The sequence below is a fragment of the Tachysurus fulvidraco genome, chromosome 3 (genome assembly GCF_022655615.1).
Source record: "Tachysurus fulvidraco isolate hzauxx_2018 chromosome 3, HZAU_PFXX_2.0, whole genome shotgun sequence".
NCBI lineage: Eukaryota > Metazoa > Chordata > Actinopteri > Siluriformes > Bagridae > Tachysurus > Tachysurus fulvidraco.
The window spans coordinates 18,866,903-18,885,429 of record NC_062520.1 but is presented as its reverse complement, the minus strand read 5'-3'; the positions used below and the strand labels follow the sequence as shown (position 1 = coordinate 18,885,429).

At 35.4% G+C, this 18,527-nt stretch overlaps 3 protein-coding genes across 4 annotated transcripts; 2 read left to right on the top strand and 1 right to left on the bottom strand.

The window, feature by feature from the left end:
• Positions 1-889: 889 nt before the first annotated feature.
• Positions 890-3,958, bottom strand: LOC113644894 (nucleoprotein TPR-like). The gene is made up of 4 exons (XM_027150061.2): positions 3,220-3,958; positions 2,807-2,861; positions 2,358-2,472; positions 890-1,407 (listed from the first exon to the last, which is right to left on the bottom strand). Exons 1-4 carry the CDS (start codon positions 3,526-3,528, stop codon positions 1,371-1,373), a joined length of 516 nt encoding a protein of 171 aa, XP_027005862.1. The 5' UTR covers positions 3,529-3,958; the 3' UTR covers positions 890-1,370.
• A 675-nt stretch (positions 3,959-4,633) lies between these two features.
• si:dkey-87o1.2 (uncharacterized protein LOC796684 homolog) lies at positions 4,634-7,709 on the top strand. Its single transcript, XM_047810666.1, has 4 exons — positions 4,634-5,086; positions 6,692-6,746; positions 6,971-7,088; positions 7,403-7,709. The coding sequence occupies exons 1-4, from the start codon at positions 4,790-4,792 to the stop codon at positions 7,434-7,436; spliced, it is 504 nt and encodes a 167-aa protein (XP_047666622.1). The 5' UTR covers positions 4,634-4,789; the 3' UTR covers positions 7,437-7,709.
• A 5,608-nt stretch (positions 7,710-13,317) lies between these two features.
• Positions 13,318-18,527, top strand: them4 (thioesterase superfamily member 4). Of its 2 annotated transcripts, XM_027148790.2 has the most exons (7): positions 13,513-13,751; positions 13,895-14,303; positions 14,491-14,680; positions 15,555-15,717; positions 15,939-16,049; positions 16,491-16,615; positions 17,988-18,527. In XM_027148790.2, exons 2-7 carry the CDS (start codon positions 14,160-14,162, stop codon positions 18,029-18,031), a joined length of 777 nt encoding a protein of 258 aa, XP_027004591.2. In that variant the 5' UTR covers positions 13,513-13,751; positions 13,895-14,159; the 3' UTR covers positions 18,032-18,527. The 2 variants fall into 2 exon arrangements, with proteins under 2 accessions (XP_027004592.2, XP_027004591.2); XM_027148791.2 differs by having other exon boundaries at positions 13,318-14,303; positions 14,494-14,680.

Sequence of the window (18,527 nt, the reverse complement as noted above, 5' to 3'; positions counted from 1 at the left end):
ACCCAATTCCCAAATGAAGGGTGGAGTGAGGGATTAAAATGACGTCAGGCCGAAATGGTCACTGACAGTGCTGGTCTACTGAGAACATGGTAAGTCTACACTGTTGAGTCTACAGATAAAGGAGAAAACAAGAGACATAGACAGAGAGAAAGAGAAAGAGAGAGAGAAAGAGAAAGAGAAAGAGAGAGAGAGAGAGGAAAGAGCATCCATTGTACTGCAGTGAATCTCCTCACTTCCTATTTACTTTCTCTACCTCTGCCATTGTTTTTCTTGGCAATATGTACAGTGGTGATTATGGCCATTTATGCTATATACAACAGATTAACATTCAAGTAATGAGAAAACTATTCTTTTTTTAAATACTCGAGAGTGAATGCAAAGAAAGATGAAATCCTAAAGCCATGGCCCTACTGAAATCAGCACTGAACTATACTGCCTATCAAACCCAGCAGGTTCTTTTGCTTACAAAATACATTAATAGCATTTTATCTCATTTTACACAACTGAGCAATTGAGGATTAAGGACCTTGTTCAGGTGCCCAGTGATGGCAACTTGGTGGAGCTGGGATTTAAACACACAACCTTCTAATAGGTATTCACTGACTTAACATGTAACATGCATGTAGCAGATTTCTGCCCCACTCGCATACACCATCAGATGCAGAAAATGTGCATGAATCTTTCACATGTTCTACAAGCCTAGAACTTTTTTAAAAGCATATTTGAACAGCCGCAATTATTCCACAAAGATATAAATAACTTATGAGTTCATAAATCATAAGAACTGCAATGGGATAAAACATTCTAGAATGTACATTGAAAAACAGCATAAATATGAAAAGAATGAAATAGAAAATAAAAGAAAGAAAAAAGAAAGAAAACCTTTTCTAACATGACAAATTTATTTAATACACATATACATGTACTCACAAATCATTGTTGACAATAAGTAGTAATCCTCTTAATGTGATGTATAACTTAATACTTAATATGCAAATGTAGCAACTGAATGTTCACCAAATACAAAAATCTATTCAGAAATGACAAAAAAAAAAGAAGAAAAAAAAAAAGAAGCTCACATGTCAGAAAAAAGAAGAAAAGCAGACAACATATCAGGGTACTTAATGATTGACCAAGTAATAGAATGAAATCTATGCAAGTATAACTTGTATTTGTGTCTGTGCATAATTTAAGTCTGACTGTGTATTTGTGCATGTTTTCCTTTTGATTTATATATAATTAAGCCCTGAGTTGTCACTGTTTTGTTTTATTATTTAGTTCATATTTATCTTCTCTGCCCTCAAAGCTTTAACCTCTTGACATGTATCGTTGTAGCTCCTGACTTTGCCTCTCATTAGGCTGCTTCAACTTTAGGATTGTAGAAAAGCTACAATACCACAAAGTTTCCTGTAAGAAAGACAAAAACAAAATTTAAACAGAATTTTAGCATTTTTTTCTAGGCGTTTGTTTTAAATACCATACCACATTCCTGAAGCTATTAGAAAACACTTAGACATAAGCACACGGTTAATCACCGATGCACAACACCTAAAATATTAACTGCTGAAATGCTGCCTGCAAATGGAGGTGCAGCAGTAAAGTAATACAGGAAAATGAGGTAAAGTACTTATGGTACTCCTTGCCTATTTGGTCAACCTTTGACAGCCATCTGATCTACTGTTTACCCAGGTTGTGATAAAAATAAGAGTAGACTGCAGAATATAAAATGCCAGATGGAAACTTGACAGTGCAAGATGGAAGGCGGTGCAAACCTCAATCTCTAAGGCAAATTAAGACATCTTGTTAACAAAGTGTTTGTATCTAGATACTGTATCAATACCAGAAATAAGCACACATTTGCATTTACACCTGTTCTTCAGGCGGTTATCTGCATTGGGCTTTGCAAGGCAATCACTCAACCAACTTAACTAATAACATGTATAATAACCATAGATAATCTTATTGCACTGTCTGGATTTAGAATTGGAATTATCAGGACACTTTTGAAATTTGTTTTAAGAAACAGTAATAAGAAATAAAGAAAATATTACTTGAATTGCTTAATTATAAGAGGAAATGTAACTCTTTGGAATTAATTGTTCATTGTTCATTCTATTATAACTTGCATTATCATGTGTTTTCACAGATTAATATATTAAACGAATTTAATGCAAGGGTCAGAAAAGCCTACTTCAAATAAGACAATGAGTGTTTGTACAAAAAGGGCTTCATGGGCAACTGAACCATCCTGTACTCTTAAGCAAACAAACCATAAACAGAACTGGTAAATCAGTTAGAACAGATTCACTTTTTAAACAGAGTGCAAAATTAAAACAGTCACTTAAACATATACTTACATCCCCTCTACGGAGCGCTTGTTGATGTAGTTACACAGATTGCTGCGTTTCTCAAGTTCTGTCTTGAGTTTGTTTATCTGCTCAATTAAATCGGACTTCTTCTGTTGAAACTCAGCTGATGATGGAAATCAATGAAGAAACAACAGTTTCAAACATTTCACAGAATAATCTGTATTTCACACAACAGTAACCTGTCTTATTGTGTCCTAGTTTGAAAATATGAGGTACTTTAACCCAACATGAGACCCAACCCAACCCTCACCCAAACATTTTTAATTTAGCTCTATTCTGGTGGTGAGAGGTTTTACTAAAGTGGTGGTGAGAAGTTTGAACCAAGTGCAAATGCATTTCTATGGTCTTTTTGTAATTATATTAACAAAAGACTGGATTAAAAAGAAACTGTTCTAACAAACATCCTTCTAAATGAACTCAGTTAATATGGTACTCACTGTCAGATTTGCTTCTCGTTTCTTCTAGAGAAACAATTTCAGCCTTGATCTGACTCTGTAATGAAAAGTTAAACAGAGTTTGGAAAACTCCTTTCCCAATATATTTGACATACACTTTGGAAAAAAAGAAAAAGAAACTATACAGTACCAATCTGTACCTTCCCTTGTCACTGGGGTGGTACTTGTAAATTGTACATACAGAACTGTTTATACAAAAGGTGCATGTCTGAGGGTACCACTTCAGTGACAATGAATGGAAACTTGATTGCTATACTTTTTACTACACTACTACTTTTTCTTAGAAACCAGCATATTCAGTAAGAGATGAAACACTAATACTGCAGTAGATGAACCAGGTGCCTACTAGTTTTTCTGGTCTATCGTTGACTCCCCCAAACCATCCCGTTCCTCACCAGATCATTGTTGCATGTGTTCAGCATGGCTTTTTTCCCATCTGCAGCCTCCTGAAATGCTTTGATTTCTTTTGTAAGTTCCTGAATCCTTTTCCTTTTTTGCATCAGCCTCTTGTTGGTATCATCAATGTTGCTCTTGGTCTCCTTCAGCACGTCACTGGTTACTTTATTATTTACATTCTTGAAATAGTTGGTCTTGGTCAGTTCGAACTCCAAGGTACTCCTCGAGTAAACAAAGACCATTAGGAGTAGGGTGAAAGCCACCAACGAGCCCAGCAGCACTCCCAGGTGCCTCATGGTAAACTTCATGAGAAAAACACAAGGAGAACAGAGGTAAATTTAAAATCTGTCCGAGGGATCGGTGGTGCAACCGGCTGTACAAGCTTATCGACAGGAACGGGAACTGCTGCACCTCAGGCTCATTTAGTTTCTTCTGTTAATAGTTATTTAAATTGGAAACGAAAGGTGTGGTTTATACTCCAGATTCGTGTGTGGTAGTGGACATGTCTTTATTAAACAGTCCAATTAATTAATACTCAAAAACCCATTTGCATGCGCGTAAAAGCCACATGCGTGTAAAAGCCACACTACAGTGAGAGGCAGTAGAGACAAAAACTGCACCTGTTACAGACTCATCCTTTCACCAGCACATGCAAGACTGGGTCTATTTTCTAAAGAGAATAATCAAGTACACAACAAAAATCTCCTATTCAAGCTTCCCTTATTGTAATCGTTATAATGAAAATAAAATCAGCCACATTTGTGTTCATACTGCTACCAGAATCCAAAACCTGTGTACTTTAAAAACTTGTTTAACAGGTCAGAGCTCCTGCTGCGCTCATGTAGTATTTTGACACACTCTGTACTACAGCAGGTTGATTTCAGATATGTTGGATCGTCATGTAATTTGGGACAGTTCACGTAATGCATAGGTTATGCAGTTGTCAAGGTTAATAAATTGTATATACATTTACGATGCACCTACATATAACGTTAGTTGTGGTCGGGCTGGGAAATAGAGAATGTACCTTGTCAAAAAGAGTGAATTTAATAAAAAATCATTTTGCTTTTACTGCATTCATATAAGTTGTAAATACTGATTTTAAAAAAATACATTTTAATTTGGAAAATATTGAATGGATCTGGGTATTAGTTTTATTGCTGTCAAAAGGCATTGATAGTTTAAAACCAGTCCAAAAAGCATTTTTTTCTAACTATCTACACAAATGTTTACAACAAATAAGGGCATATTTAATTCAAGCATTTTGTTTTTATATTTATTTGACCGACCAGTAGGTGTTCAAAAAGCCTTTTCTTTTCTTTTTCAGCACTGTACTGTCATTATTATTGCACCCAAGCATCTGGTTGGACAGGTAAACCCGGATCCCAAGAGGAGGGTGGAGTGAGGGAGTGAAATGCCGTCAGTGCTGCCATTTACATTGCTATTGAGAAGTTTACAGTGTGGAGTCTACAGATAAACGAGAAACCAAGTGACAGGGGAAAAAGCAACCAGTGTACTGCAGTGAATCTCTTCACCTCCAGCTCAATTTCTCTACCTCTCACATTGAGGATGAAGTCTGTCTGGGCATTGGTTTTCTTGGCAACGTGTGCACTGGTGGCTGTGTCTTTTCAGGCTATACAGCAGGAGATTAACATTCGCAAAATGAGAAATATAATTCTTTCAAACATTCAAGAGGTGAAGAAAAAGGAGGATGCAATCCTGAGTTCCAAAACGGAACTCCAGAAACTAAGCGTTCAGCTAGTTCCACTGGACAAGGAGAAAATTCAATTGACAAAGAAGTTGGAAGACCTGGTGAAAGAGAAAGAAATCTCTGAACAGAACATGAACACCTGTCAAACACAGAAGGTAAAAAAAATGACAGGAAGTAACTATTTTTGTTATAAGTTATAGTTAATCTATTTCGTTCTAGCTAATCTGAGTTGTTTAGTTCAGGTTGTTTGTTGCTTGTCTGGTGAATTTTGCTATCAATATTTTTCTCAAGATTATGTCTAGTAATGTAACATATACTGTATCAAGGATTCAGGTTTAAATTTACAGGTTTATTTTGTATATAACGGATGCAACAGTTTTGTTTTCTTATCAATTCTGATTTGCCGAAATGGATCCAGAAGGTACAATCTAAATTCAAAGCCATTTTTAATCCCTGACTCATTCTAAAATCAGATTATATGAAAAGTGCATTTATTTTAATTACTTTAGCCTTCAGCAGTGTGTATGCATTGCATTGCACTGTGTTACTCGTACTGATTGTATGCTACAATGCTGTACTGACAGTATTCTGAAACAGCAAATAAGGTTAATGTGTATTGTGGGGGTGTGGAGAAGTGAAGCCCTGCCTTATATCCAAGGAAGGGCTTTGAATTCCTGACCAGGATATAATAATTATTGAACTTAACAGAATAAACAGAGTAAGAAATAATTATACTAAATCAAACATACACTAAAATTCTCCATTAAGTGTAAGGATTTTTCTTTTATTGAATATTTTTAAAAGAGTCTAAATGTTATTGTCTATACTAAAGTTTTTGCATCATATAGCATTGAAGAATACTAAAATGTGCCAGTCATTTATTAACTTGTGTTACTGCCTGCTTTATTATGACTTTATGACAGTTAAACTGACATGCACATGGGCAAAGATATATTCTTGCCTTTTGTTGGCTCATGTAATGTGCAGAAACGGAAGTACATTTGCATGTATGTTAACATTGCAAAATATTCCAAACACTGATAGTCACAGTGTACACACAGTATTTAATAAAGTTGATCTTCCTGCTCGGTCAGAGATTAAGAAAGTTAACTAGTGCAAAGTTAAAGTGAGAAATATTAGGTGCATTCACTCCAATGCAGTGCACTAAAGTAGGTTTACTCAAAGGAGGCATCAAGCAGTAATGATTTTCACTCTAATGAGGAAAGAACGGTACAGTGCAAGCCTGGAAAGGCATCACAAAAAAGAGCAGTGCAACATTTAGCTAATGTCAGGGGGTCATCGGCTTGTTATTGCAAGAAAGGCATATGCCAAATTTGAAGTCTTATTTACTTTAACAGTAAATCTGTTACTATATCTAAAAATTAGATGTCACCAAGTTCTAAGTTGTTCTAAAACTTTTGATCTAAAAATCAAATATCCTCAGTGCATAGCAAAAACAAATAAAAGATTTTTCTACAGCCAATGATTTATTCCATTACTTTAGGACTGTATGAGCAGCTACTTTGTCATGAGAAGGATATATATGTGTTAGGATATATAACAACTATTTGGGATTGTTTATTTCAACAGAGAAAGCTGGGATTTTCACATTATTATAATAAATGAATAAATAAATAAAACAAATGAGTCCGAATGGTCAAACAGTAATTTGAATTAACTATAGACTTTTTAAGTTAGAAGGCCTATATTATAGACAAGATGACTAATTTCTTCCTTATTCATCTCTCTTGTCTCTTTAGAAGGAAGCTGATCAGCAGAGATCACAAAAAACTGCAGAAACCGATGCACAAAAAAGTAAGATACAGTTTATTTATTAAACGATTGTATATCAGGATATTATTACATATAAAAAAAACTTAAATATTATTAATTATTATTTTATTATTGTTATCTTAAATAATACTCACTCACTCTCTCACTCTCACTCACTCATTTTCTACCGCTTATCTGATCTTAAATAATAACCATATTAAATTATTTTCTAAAAGCAACCCTTTACCTGCTCTCTGTTCATGTAGCAAATCAGAATGCTGAGATACAGAAAGTGCAGGAGGAGGTCGAGCATTTGAAGAAACAGATTCTGGACAGAGATACAAAGATCTGTGTGTATGTGGATAAAGAACGGGTAGAGGGAAGGTAAGATCTGAGACAAATTTCATATTTTATCTCTTACATTGAAAATCATGTAACAAGGAACCTATTATATGATATTACTCTTACTTTATTCATCTATACATGTTCTGAATTATTTCCAAAAGAGTCATAAACCTAAATGAAAAATACCCAGTTTGTTCTGAATGTAATTGCATGTTAATCATGATAGTCTTTTAGAAATAGGATATATTATGAATTGCTTTCTTAAGACTATCATATAGATGGTAAGATTATTCTATTGATTATATTATTGCATGAATATGTGGTGAATTTAATCTTTTGCGTTATTTGTACAGGGCGTTGTGTGTGGACAAAATGCCTCCCAGTTAGTCATAAGAAGAATAAAAAGGAAAACCAGGAACATATATTATTTGATCCATAAATAATAAAACAATAAAAACTGATCATGTTTTGCACTTTGGCTACACTGAGGACTGCCCCTATGTGTTTTAGTGTGGATTGGTTTTATGCATTGTTACATTTTGAATTGTTGTACACATGGCAAAATAAATACATACTGTACTCAGCAAACATGAATAGACAGCTTATACCACAAGTGTCAGTGATGAAGCTAATAAATTCCTGTTTATATATGACAGTAAATTACAGTTATTGATTGAGTTATTGTGAAGCACACACAGAATTGCCCATAAACCTCTGCATACATGTAACAAACCAGTGCACACACACACACACACACACACACACACACACACACACACACACACACACACACACACACACACACACACACACACACACACACACACACACACACACTTCCATTCACACCTTGGGCCAATCCAGAGTATCTTGGCATGTTGTTGGCTGGTGTGATGAATGTAGCTATGTACTGTACTTAAAAATGTTGAAGATTTGGTAATGCCAATAATGCTTCTAATAAATTAAATGCTAAAATGTACAAATATATATAATACCTCTAAACATGTGTGTAAGCCACAGATTAAATTAGCACAGTCATGTAGTAGACAGCAGGGTGGAACTTTGGGAAGAATTGCTGCCTCACAACTCCAAAAATAAACGAGTGAGTGGATGAATATGAATGAGTGAATTGAATGAGTGTGGACGAGAGTGTGAATGGTGTCCTTGGGGCACTTGGCCACCCGCCTGATTCATGCCCAATGATCCAGGTCAATATGAATGAATGAGTTATGCAACATAAACATATTTTACTGCTAACCAAGTAGTCCATTTCCCATTTGTAAGGTGCCAATTGCATATTCCTCATTTTATATCATAACTATAATGACTGTCATTGCTAATTCTGTTGATTAGCAGATTGAACAAGTTTCAGAGGCAATCCTGATCCAGTGATGGATGTTAAGATGAGTGTTTGTAACTACATTCATTTCGGTTGAAATTAAGGTGCACCTCAATCATACACTTTCTCCAGATACACATCTACAACTCAAATTCATTTAAAGCTCAACTGTCCTCCTGTCCTGTATAACAGGTTTCAATAGAAATGCTTTGTTAGTAAGCAGCTACAACCTGTTTTACATCCAGACTTTGATATGTTTGTTTAAAGTTTATACAGGTGAATAGCAGAGCTGATGACAACAGAGGAGTCTAAAATGAATTGAGCTTGCACTAGTATTTGCTTTTAATATCCACTAAAATGAATGGAATTCTTTGATCTATTTTATGCTACAATATTTACATTAATATGTAACTACTGTACATACACTCAGCAACCACTTTAATGTACCTATACATCTGCTCATGTATGCAGGTCAAGAGCTTCAGTAACTCAAGATCCATATCAAGAGGTTTATTGTCATCTGCACAGTGAGAACACCATGGTTTAGACTGTAGAATTAAATTCTTTGTACACCTCCTTTACTAAAAGAAAAAACAATACAGTATACACATATTAAGGCTTAAGTAAATGTAAGTTAATAAATAGACTAAATGTTCATATCGAACATCAGAATGAGGGAAAGTTTGGTCTCTGTGACTTTAACTAGGCCATGGATGTTGCTTCCAGATGAATATTTCAGAAATACCTTTGTAAAATTTGTAATATTTAATAATTTTATCATTTTTTTGTTTTCAGTCCACAAGAACTCTTCTTTTGCCGTTAAAATTGCCTTCAATATGAATATTAGGTTGCACACTAAACACCAAAGAACTTTCGACAAACAAAATATAAATGACTGCTGACATAAAAATAAAGTACAGTAAAAACAATAAATGCCATAACACATATAATACATTTGTGTTTGACAAAAAAAGTTTTAAATAACACTATACAATGTCTGTATGTATTTGAGATCAGAGGATCTGTCACTGTCAATGTATATTGTCATAAAAAGATATCACACAGATATCTTGTGTTTTGATGCCTTAAAAATGTGAAAACTAGCAATTTTCAAGAATCTTCTACTTTGATTTTCAAAATTATATAACTAATCTAAGCCACATGAGAAATTCACCCGCATACTTACTGACATACATTGCTTTGAGACACAGATTCTTATTCAGCTGTGAACAAATACTAACAAAAAGAGAGACACTAAATCTCTATCTTTCACCTTTGTTAGTTATCCCACAAATACAAAAAGACAAAGACACACCCAATTACATGGGAATTGCATGAAATGTCATACTAAGGCTGCTGATGTTGTTTTTGATCCTTGGCTTTACAAATAATAGGGTCAATTACCAACCTACATTGCTGTAGTTTGCTTTTTCTTTTGAACTGATTCATAATATAGAACAATGCACCATTTCAACTTTTCTGCATGTATACTACTACTGTACATTAATTTAAAAATATTATTTTTTAACAATCCTTCTGACAGTTATGACAATACTACTTATATTGTTTGAGAAAAAACTGTCAGCGTATAGCAAACACAAATGACTTGGCCGTGCTGTTACATTGCTTTCAGAAAGTGCTTGATTACCTGTAATGGTATATATGTGACTGGGTTTTGCATTTAAAATGAGCCTCTTCGTAATCACAAGGTCATTCTTGTTTCTGCTTATTAACACAGTATGTTTATTTCATCTGTCACACATTTTATTTTACAAGAGAAAATGCAAAACAATTAAGTGACAAATGTGAGGATGTGAGAAGGACACGAAATGTTTGTTGAAGGTAGAGTAGTGTAACAGGTTATATCCTTTGCTGAAAAATAGCCAAGCCCTTTTGGCTCAATTCTTCTTCATAAAGTTGTCTCTCTTCCTCTAGAACTCTGCGCAGTGCCACCCTACGTTCCTTTAGAAATAGAAAAACAAACCAAAGTAACAAAAACAACAATTCAACACCCAATTAAATAATACATGTGAAATATATCTCATTATATAATTTTAAACACTGATGGGAGGAAGAGATTTAGTTTATATTTTAGCATTAACAGCACTGACTATATCTGGTGAATGACCAAAATCTTCTCTTTGACACCCTCTACCTACCAGTATGAGAGCAACATGAGCCAACTTCGCCTCTCTTCCTCGTGCGAGCTCATAATGCAAAAAGGTCTTGGCAAAACCAGTTTGAGAGGCTTCTTCACATTCTGGCCTGTTAGTAACTTTTCTAAAAATATATAAACCGGTTATGTCAGAATCAGTAGTAGGAGGTAACATCATGGACATTTGTTTAACAAAGGCTGTTTTATACTTTCTCTGGTTATGCAAATTTGAGAAGTTCGGTTTAAATTTTTTGAGCAAAATTTTTTATATTTTTCTATTTTAGCAGATATACCATATGAACAAACAAACAAACAAACAAACAAACATAAATAAATAGTGTATGTAGCTCAAGTGCTGCTAGGCTTTCTCTCTGACATTGGAAAGCGACCATCATAGTACCAGTGATAAACAGATACGATACATGTGGTAAACATTTCCCACCATAGCAGTGACATGATAGCATGTATGGCGAAAGAATAAACACATTAACAAACCAAATATGTAATAGCAAATCTGAAAATGCAACAACAAAATAAAAAACTCAACAGTTTTGAAACTACTATACAAAACATTTTTACAATATAAATAATCTCAAAATGTAAACATTACACCATTATTGTATATCACATTCTCAATGTTTATGTTTGTTTTCAACCTTTCTTTAGCATTTTTTGGGTTGTTAATGAGTTTTTATTTATGCACCACAGACTACAGTCTCTACACTTATTATTAAGGGTAAATTATTCTCTCTCTCTCTCTCTCTCTCTCTCACACACACACACACACACACACACACACACACACACACACACACACACACACACACACACACACACACACACACACACACTGTAACAAAGGTGGACCCCGTATGAAGAAAAACAAACCTTTCAAGTTGAGCAAGTCTGACTGTCCTTTTCTCATTTCTCTAAAAAACAAGAGTGACAGATTGACGAGTCCAAATATTCACTGGTTCAACCAACCAACCTGAATAACGTGTTAATGATTGTCTACCTCTGTTCTGCCCTTTTCTCTCTGCAAAAGTGTGTTCCTAAAACTCTGTTCGCTTTGACTTGACATTTCAACAATATTCCTATTCCCACAATACACAAACGATCAGTGGATTTACTTTTCAGCACAACATCAAGCTGTCGCTGTCTTTAAAGGGTATCAACAGAAGCCATCCGTCCGGTTGTTAAGGCAACAGGTTGAAGTAAAGTTCCGGTCACGTGACTTCACTAGCAACAACGTACTTGCCACTAAAAATATTGTAGTTATACAGTATATAAAACAAGACATACCGCTAAACATAACTCAAATATTCACAGATGGATCAAATGATCCTAAAACGGGTAGAAGAGCTTCGGCAGTATATATTCCTCAGTATAATATTCAATTAAATTCAATTCAAATTTATTTGTATAGCGCTTTTAACAATGGACATTGTCTCAAAGCAGCTTTACAGAACATAAACATAGGACAAAATATAATATAAAGATTCATATAATACAGAAATTCAAGATTAATATTAGATATATTTAAATATTTGTATTTATCCCCAATGAGCAAGTCTGAGGTGACTCAGGTGACTGTGGGGAGGAAAAACTCCCCTGAAGGTAAAGGAAGAAACCTTGAGAGGAACCAAACTCAAAGGGGAACCTCATCCTCATATGGGTGACACTGGAGGGTGTGATTATAAATATACAGTATGAGAAATGTATCGATGAGAAGGTTGTTGTCCTCAAAGATCACATGAAGTTGCGTCTCCTCTTTAGTATAGAGTCCAACCAGAGCTGGAACATCTCTAGATGCCTCAGGATCCTTACAGAGTCGCCCTTACCACGAGTGGAGGTCAAAAATCTTCATGGCACGGAAGACAATCGAATAGGACAAAGAGCAACAGACCATATAAATGTTTTCACAACAGAACTGATAGCAATATCCCTAGCTTTACAAAGGGTGGAGGAAAAGCAGCCTGAATAATGTCTAAGATGTACAGATTTACAATAAGCTTTAGAAAGCTTAGCTAGTGGAGCATCCTTAACCAGGCTAAATATTCTATACAAAACATTACATAAACTATACAGCAAAAATAACTTGGTACAAGGATTTGTATTTTGTGGGTTCCAGCACACAGTAAAGGGGAATGAGGAAGATGATAAACTATCTAAAAAGTCATTAAAGGATCAGATGAGTAAAGCAGGAATTAAGGGTTTGATTGGAATTAAAATAAGGTGGAAAAATATATGGGATAATGGAAAAAGATGGAGGCATCTGCACAGTATACAAAGAAATGTATGAGTGGAAAACTGGCAATAACAGGAAAAGGTTGTGATTATGACAAGATAACGTATCGTGTATAAAACTCTGAATTTATGCGTTCAAGGGAAACATGAAAAATACAATTGTGATATATGTGGATCACCAGAAACTATAAAACATTTCTTATAAGAATGTACAGAATACAATAGAGAACACACAAAACTTGTTCAGTCACTAAAACAAATGGGTGTAAAAAAACTATTTACCTGAAAAGAATCCAAGAAGAATTAGTATTGACTCCAATTATTGATATTTTTTTTAAATATAAGATAAGGGACTGATCAATAGGACTTATTATTATTTTTCTTCATTTCAATGCCCTCAACCATGATGTGCTCCATACAATCCAGTAGGTGGCGGAAAATGCACCTTACAGTTGGTTGCAATTTAAACAACAGAAGAAAAAAGAGACAAGCGCTTTTCAACGTTCGGCTCCAAATCGTTATCCGTGGAAAAAAAGACTAGGATATGAGTAAGATTCACTAGAAGCACTTCGGCCACGATTGCACTGAAGAAATAAGAAATCATAGATGATAAATATAAAATACACAAAATGAATATTTTGTTTCTCGACTTTCACCTCAAAGAATCGGATCAAAGAGTCGACTCATTGGCGAAATGACACATCATGAATTGCAAACGTGCCTCGTTTTAAGTAAAAAAAACGTTTGCTTATTTTTCGTATTATCGTTCATTTTACTACATGATTTATACTGTAGATTTAAAGAATAATAATATGCTCCGGTAGCTTTCCTTCTAACAAATCTGATGGGCGAGTCTTAATCTAACGTACACTTAAACACTAGATACTTTGCCTAGTTTCACTCTGAACACAAGACACCTAAATACATTACTCAGGATTATAACTTGTGCTTGACAACCACGGTTAGTAAAAATGTTACTTCACATGAAAAGTCACTGCATTGAATTAGTTTAGTTTAAAAACTGCTGTTTCCTGCAGCATTTTCCCCTTGATGGAGTAGTCGAGGGTTTTATATTTGAATTGAAACTCACCCCTTCGTCCGCAGGAAGTACAGCAGGGTGAATCTGACATGTGTCACTGAAAGTCACCGGCACGGTGTTTATCCTTTAGCTTCAGCTGGTGGACATTTCTGTAGAGGAAATATTATTTTGTGTCTAAACGAATAAAAACTGTAAAGTTCCTTATATATAAAACATATGCCACTATGCATACAAGCAGCTCATGACTCATGACTCCCATGTATCCAGTCATTGTGTGAATAAACACAAGGCATCTTTAGTGTATTAACAGTATTGGGATATATCTTCAACATGATACGAAGCTGTTTCCAAGCCGCGAGGACGTTTATTTCACTTTTCCCTGTTACACTGTGTCATGATGCTGTCTCTCATGGGGCTCTGATTAAAAGCACGAGGCTCCGGTGCTCGGGACACCGGAGTGCGCGAGGCCTGTCGGTAAGTTTATCCGGTTATTTCTTACCTCAGAGCTTTTCGTGGTCATGTAAGATATCAATTAGAACATATTACTAATAATCGTTTATGTTGTAAATGTTTTTTTTTGTGTGCTTTTTTTGTAGTTCAGTGAATGACAATATTTAACATCAAATATCACAATATGAATGACGCTCTTCTCTTTATCCAGCAGATGTCGCTATGGCCCTTTAGTGCGAATCCGCGGGACTTCAGCCTCCCCAACGCATCCTGGAGTGCAGAGATGCAGCAGGTTTATGATCATTATAATGCACTGTGTGAGGTTAAGACAGAAGACAGTGAGGAGAAGGGGCCTTGGTGCAAGCTTCCAAGTTACAACCGCTCTCTCAAACACGCTGCCGGTGTGTGACACAGGATTATTTTTTTCCCTGTAGCCAATTTTCTCCACCTAGAGTAAAACCTAAAGTCTTACTGAACTGTGATTTTTCTGCTTTCTGTTTTATTCTAGAAAAAAAAAGTCAAACACTTCCATGACATACTGTGTCTCTTATGTCTGAGTGTTAATAATTCAGACCAAATATGTATGTTAGTTATATGTTCCCAAGCCAAGCCAAAGTTCTTGATACTGTAGCTGGTTTGCTTAATAAGGAAAATTATGAGACACATTCTTAACCCCCAGGTGGTCCAGCAGAAGGATCCCACGCTTTCGTTACTGCGCCCCGGGTTCGATTCCTGTTCAGGGAGCTAACCAAGCCACTGAAGGGTTAACTCTCAGTGCTGGTCTTGAGTTCGGGCAATGAGAGCACGGGATCCTGACGCTAGACTTCTTTTTTTGGCAAAAGCAAATAACAATATTACAGTTTCACAATATAATCTTTAAAAGTGGTAAGTTAATTAAAATAGTATAGCATTATTATATACTATTATAGTATGTTGTATTTCACATGTAGGCTGATCTCTATAAGGCCTAAATGATATGGGCAGGAAGTGTGTGTTTAAATACAAAGTAAAAAGGTATTAGAAAATTAGTAAGTGCCACTAATTTATTTAGTGTGTTACACCGAATGTAAATTTTGCTGTTTGAGAACAGAGCAAAAACTGCTTATCTGTGGTCCTATTGTAAGAATTTTAACTACACAAGCACTCCATGCCATACAGAGTTTATTTAATATGCTATTTATGTTTTTTCTGTTATCACAGCCCTTCAAAGTGTTGTGTAATAACTTAAAATGCATAATATGATGGAAATAGTGTACACTTTTGTGCCTGTGGTAGGTGGAGTGTACCTGAGTAAAATCATCCAGTCTAAATCTAGACTCTTCACAAGGAGCAATAAAGAGTATGGTGCAGCGTTCGAGTACGTGATTTTTATGAACAAGCAGGAGAAGAAATGTGTGTGTGCGTTTCAGTCTGGGCATCTACTGGAGGGACCTCCTGGGTGAGCAAGCACTGTGTTTGTATGAAACGTTCAAAAATTTCATTTAGCAAAGATGAGGTTATGTGAATGTTTTAGCACTAAGCCTGTGAGTGATATCTAAACCTATAATAATCAAAATAGGACACTGAATGGAAAAATAACCTGTGCTCCTGTTAGTGAGAGAAGGGGAAAACCCATAACAACAAAGGAAGTGGTGTAAAAAATGATTTCCTGTGCCGTAGACATGTACACGGTGGAGCAATTGCCACGATGATGGATACAGTGACAGGTACTCTCGCTGGTTACCTGGTTGGGCCTGTTATGACTGCCAACCTCAATATCAACTATCGCAGGTACTCAGACTCTCCTACTTCAAAAGTTCATAAATGCAAAATCACTACGTTACACAAGAAACATACCATTGAGTTTAGTAGGTGATTTACAGCCTTACAATTTTAACAGTTAATTTTTTTTTTTCAATTATTTTTTTCCTGAATAAATATGCTGGAATTCATAGTTTGGAGAGATGGATTTCATGCATGAGGGTTTATTCTTATACTTAAATATCAGCATAAAACCTCACACATTGTATCCTGCATTTATTAAATCAAACTATTAATATCCGTTTAGAATACTTTATTTATAACGTGTTATTCTTTTCACTACCCAATAAAATACAAGCCCGTTTAGAGTAACTTTTTTGTACTATTACACGATTTATTTCAATTCAAACCAATACCAGTAGCAAGCTTATTAACCATCACCCTCCCTTCTTGTCTTATGTCCACACACAGTCCAGTACCACTGGGTAGTGTAGTTTTGCTTCACAGTTCTCTGGATCGGATTGAGGGCAAAAAAGTCTTTGTAAACTGCAGAGTGACCAGTATCGATGAATCCAAATTACACACCGAGGCTACAGGTAGTCCATCACAAACATAAACATATAAACACACAGGACAATTTATATTATCATTTCATGTTTAAATATTAATGTTATATTCTATAATTTTATAAATGATCAAATATATTATGGCATTATAATTTGTTTAATCGATGCATTGTTTTTCTAATAACCATCAGGTTATCCTCATTATTAGTTATAGTAGTCCAGTTAACTTGTACAACTGTTATAATACCCACATGTAGATGTACAATAGTAATTTTTAAATGGTAAATAATGTGCTTTTGGTCTGAACGAAGTCACTTGACAGAATAATATACACTCTCCAGGCACTTTATTAGGAACACTATTATATACTAATACTGAGTTGGGCCTCTCTGTGCTCTCAAACAGCCTCATTTCTTTTTGTCATGGATTCCACAAGCTGTTGGAAATGTTCCATTGACATTCTGGTCTATGTTGACATGTCTGCATCAAACACATTTTGCAGGTTTGTTGAGTCTATGCAAACTGTAGCCTCAGCTTTTTGTCCCTCTGGCTGACAGGATTGGAGCCTGATGTAGTCAGGGTTTGATGTGTTGTGCATTATCTGAGTTCCTGTAGCTCCGATCAGTCTGGCCATTCTCCATTGTCATCAACAAGGTGTTTCCCTGGATGTTTTTTCTTTATTGCGCCAACTCTAGACTTGTGTGTGAAAATGTCAGGAGATCAAGAATTAAAGAAATATTCAAACCAGCCTGCATCAAACATCCAGGACAATGTGTTGGACTATTGATCGGAAGGTTGTGAGTTTAAATCCTATGTGAAGCTGCCACTGCTGCACTCTTGAGCAAGGCCTTTAACCCATAACTGCCCAGTTGTACAGTATAATATGAAATAATATGATTCACTCTGGACAAAGTTTCACTGAGATCAGAGTATTTACTGCACATGCACATGTTCACACATGAAAGACGAGTTTCCTCATGACAGGCACACATACTGAACATGTGATTTGAACATTTGAGACTTTGATTATGTTTTGAAGTATATTTTATGGGTAGTTAGTGACATGCAAGTTAGTGACAAGAAAGACTAGATGTTTCAGAGGCGGTTGGTGGTTACTTGTTGGCACTAGTGTTATCCTTTGCAGCATGATTTATCCTGTAGAATGTAGCAAATCTGTCAGTCTTTATAAGCAAACATCATGGCAAACAATTTGGAACAAGACAACACACTGAAAACAGCTATAGGTGCTAGGAAACCTTACAACACCGTTAGGCCAGAGTGCTTAAACATCCGTGGCTTACTTCAGGGAATCACAGTGTGTGCACGTTACATTAAATTCATTGATGCCTAAACATCTTTTCAATGTTAATAAGTAACTGTGTGTCTCTGTCTCTCTTTACAGCGCTATTCATATCAGTGAATGTGGGCCATGTGTTTGGAATATAATCCTTCAAGCAGTGTACAAGCCAGTGTGTGTGAGTGAATGTGTTTGAGAGTGAGTGAGTGCGTTTGTGTGAGTGCGTTTGTGTGAGTGCGTTTGTGTGAGTGCATGTGTGTGAGTGCGTGTGTGTGAGCGCGCGTGTGAGAGCGTGTGTGAGTGTGTGAGCGAGCGTAAACAAATGTTTATTTTTTGTATTAGATTCACCAGACTTCCTTTGACATGACATCTACTATATCTACTGTATTATCTGCTCTACCTCTCTTAGCATTTAATTTATTGACAAGAATATTATTTACATTTAAGGCATTATCTTTGCTAACCCTAGGCCTTTGAAGTTGTTTTAGTAGACGCCATATATAGGTAACAATAATTGAATTGATGTATTATTATAAAATGTTCACTAATAACCATTTGTTAAAATAGCTTGCAATTCATATTGTATTAGTGGGTACATGCAATTATTTAAATATAGTTAATAAAATATACTATATTTAAAACAAA

Excerpts from the sequence above, each read along its gene's own strand:
- LOC113644894 (XM_027150061.2), bottom strand. The coding sequence starts at position 3,528 with ATGAAGTTTACCATGAGGCACCTGGGAGTGCTGCTGGGCTCGTTGGTG. Across the intron at positions 2,473-2,806 it reads AACGAGAAGCAAATCTGACA|CTGAGTTTCAACAGAAGAAG; the intron begins GTGAGTACCATA and ends TTCCATCATCAG. Across the intron at positions 1,408-2,357 it reads AAGCGCTCCGTAGAGGGGAT|GAAACTTTGTGGTATTGTAG; the intron begins GTAAGTATATGT and ends TCTTTCTTACAG.
- si:dkey-87o1.2 (XM_047810666.1), top strand. The coding sequence starts at position 4,790 with ATGAAGTCTGTCTGGGCATTGGTTTTCTTGGCAACGTGTGCACTGGTG. Across the intron at positions 6,747-6,970 it reads AGAAACCGATGCACAAAAAA|CAAATCAGAATGCTGAGATA; the intron begins GTAAGATACAGT and ends CTGTTCATGTAG. Across the intron at positions 7,089-7,402 it reads AAAGAACGGGTAGAGGGAAG|GGCGTTGTGTGTGGACAAAA; the intron begins GTAAGATCTGAG and ends TTATTTGTACAG.
- them4 (XM_027148790.2), top strand. The coding sequence starts at position 14,160 with ATGATACGAAGCTGTTTCCAAGCCGCGAGGACGTTTATTTCACTTTTC. Across the intron at positions 14,304-14,490 it reads GGAGTGCGCGAGGCCTGTCG|CAGATGTCGCTATGGCCCTT; the intron begins GTAAGTTTATCC and ends CTCTTTATCCAG. Across the intron at positions 14,681-15,554 it reads CTCTCTCAAACACGCTGCCG|GTGGAGTGTACCTGAGTAAA; the intron begins GTGTGTGACACA and ends TGCCTGTGGTAG.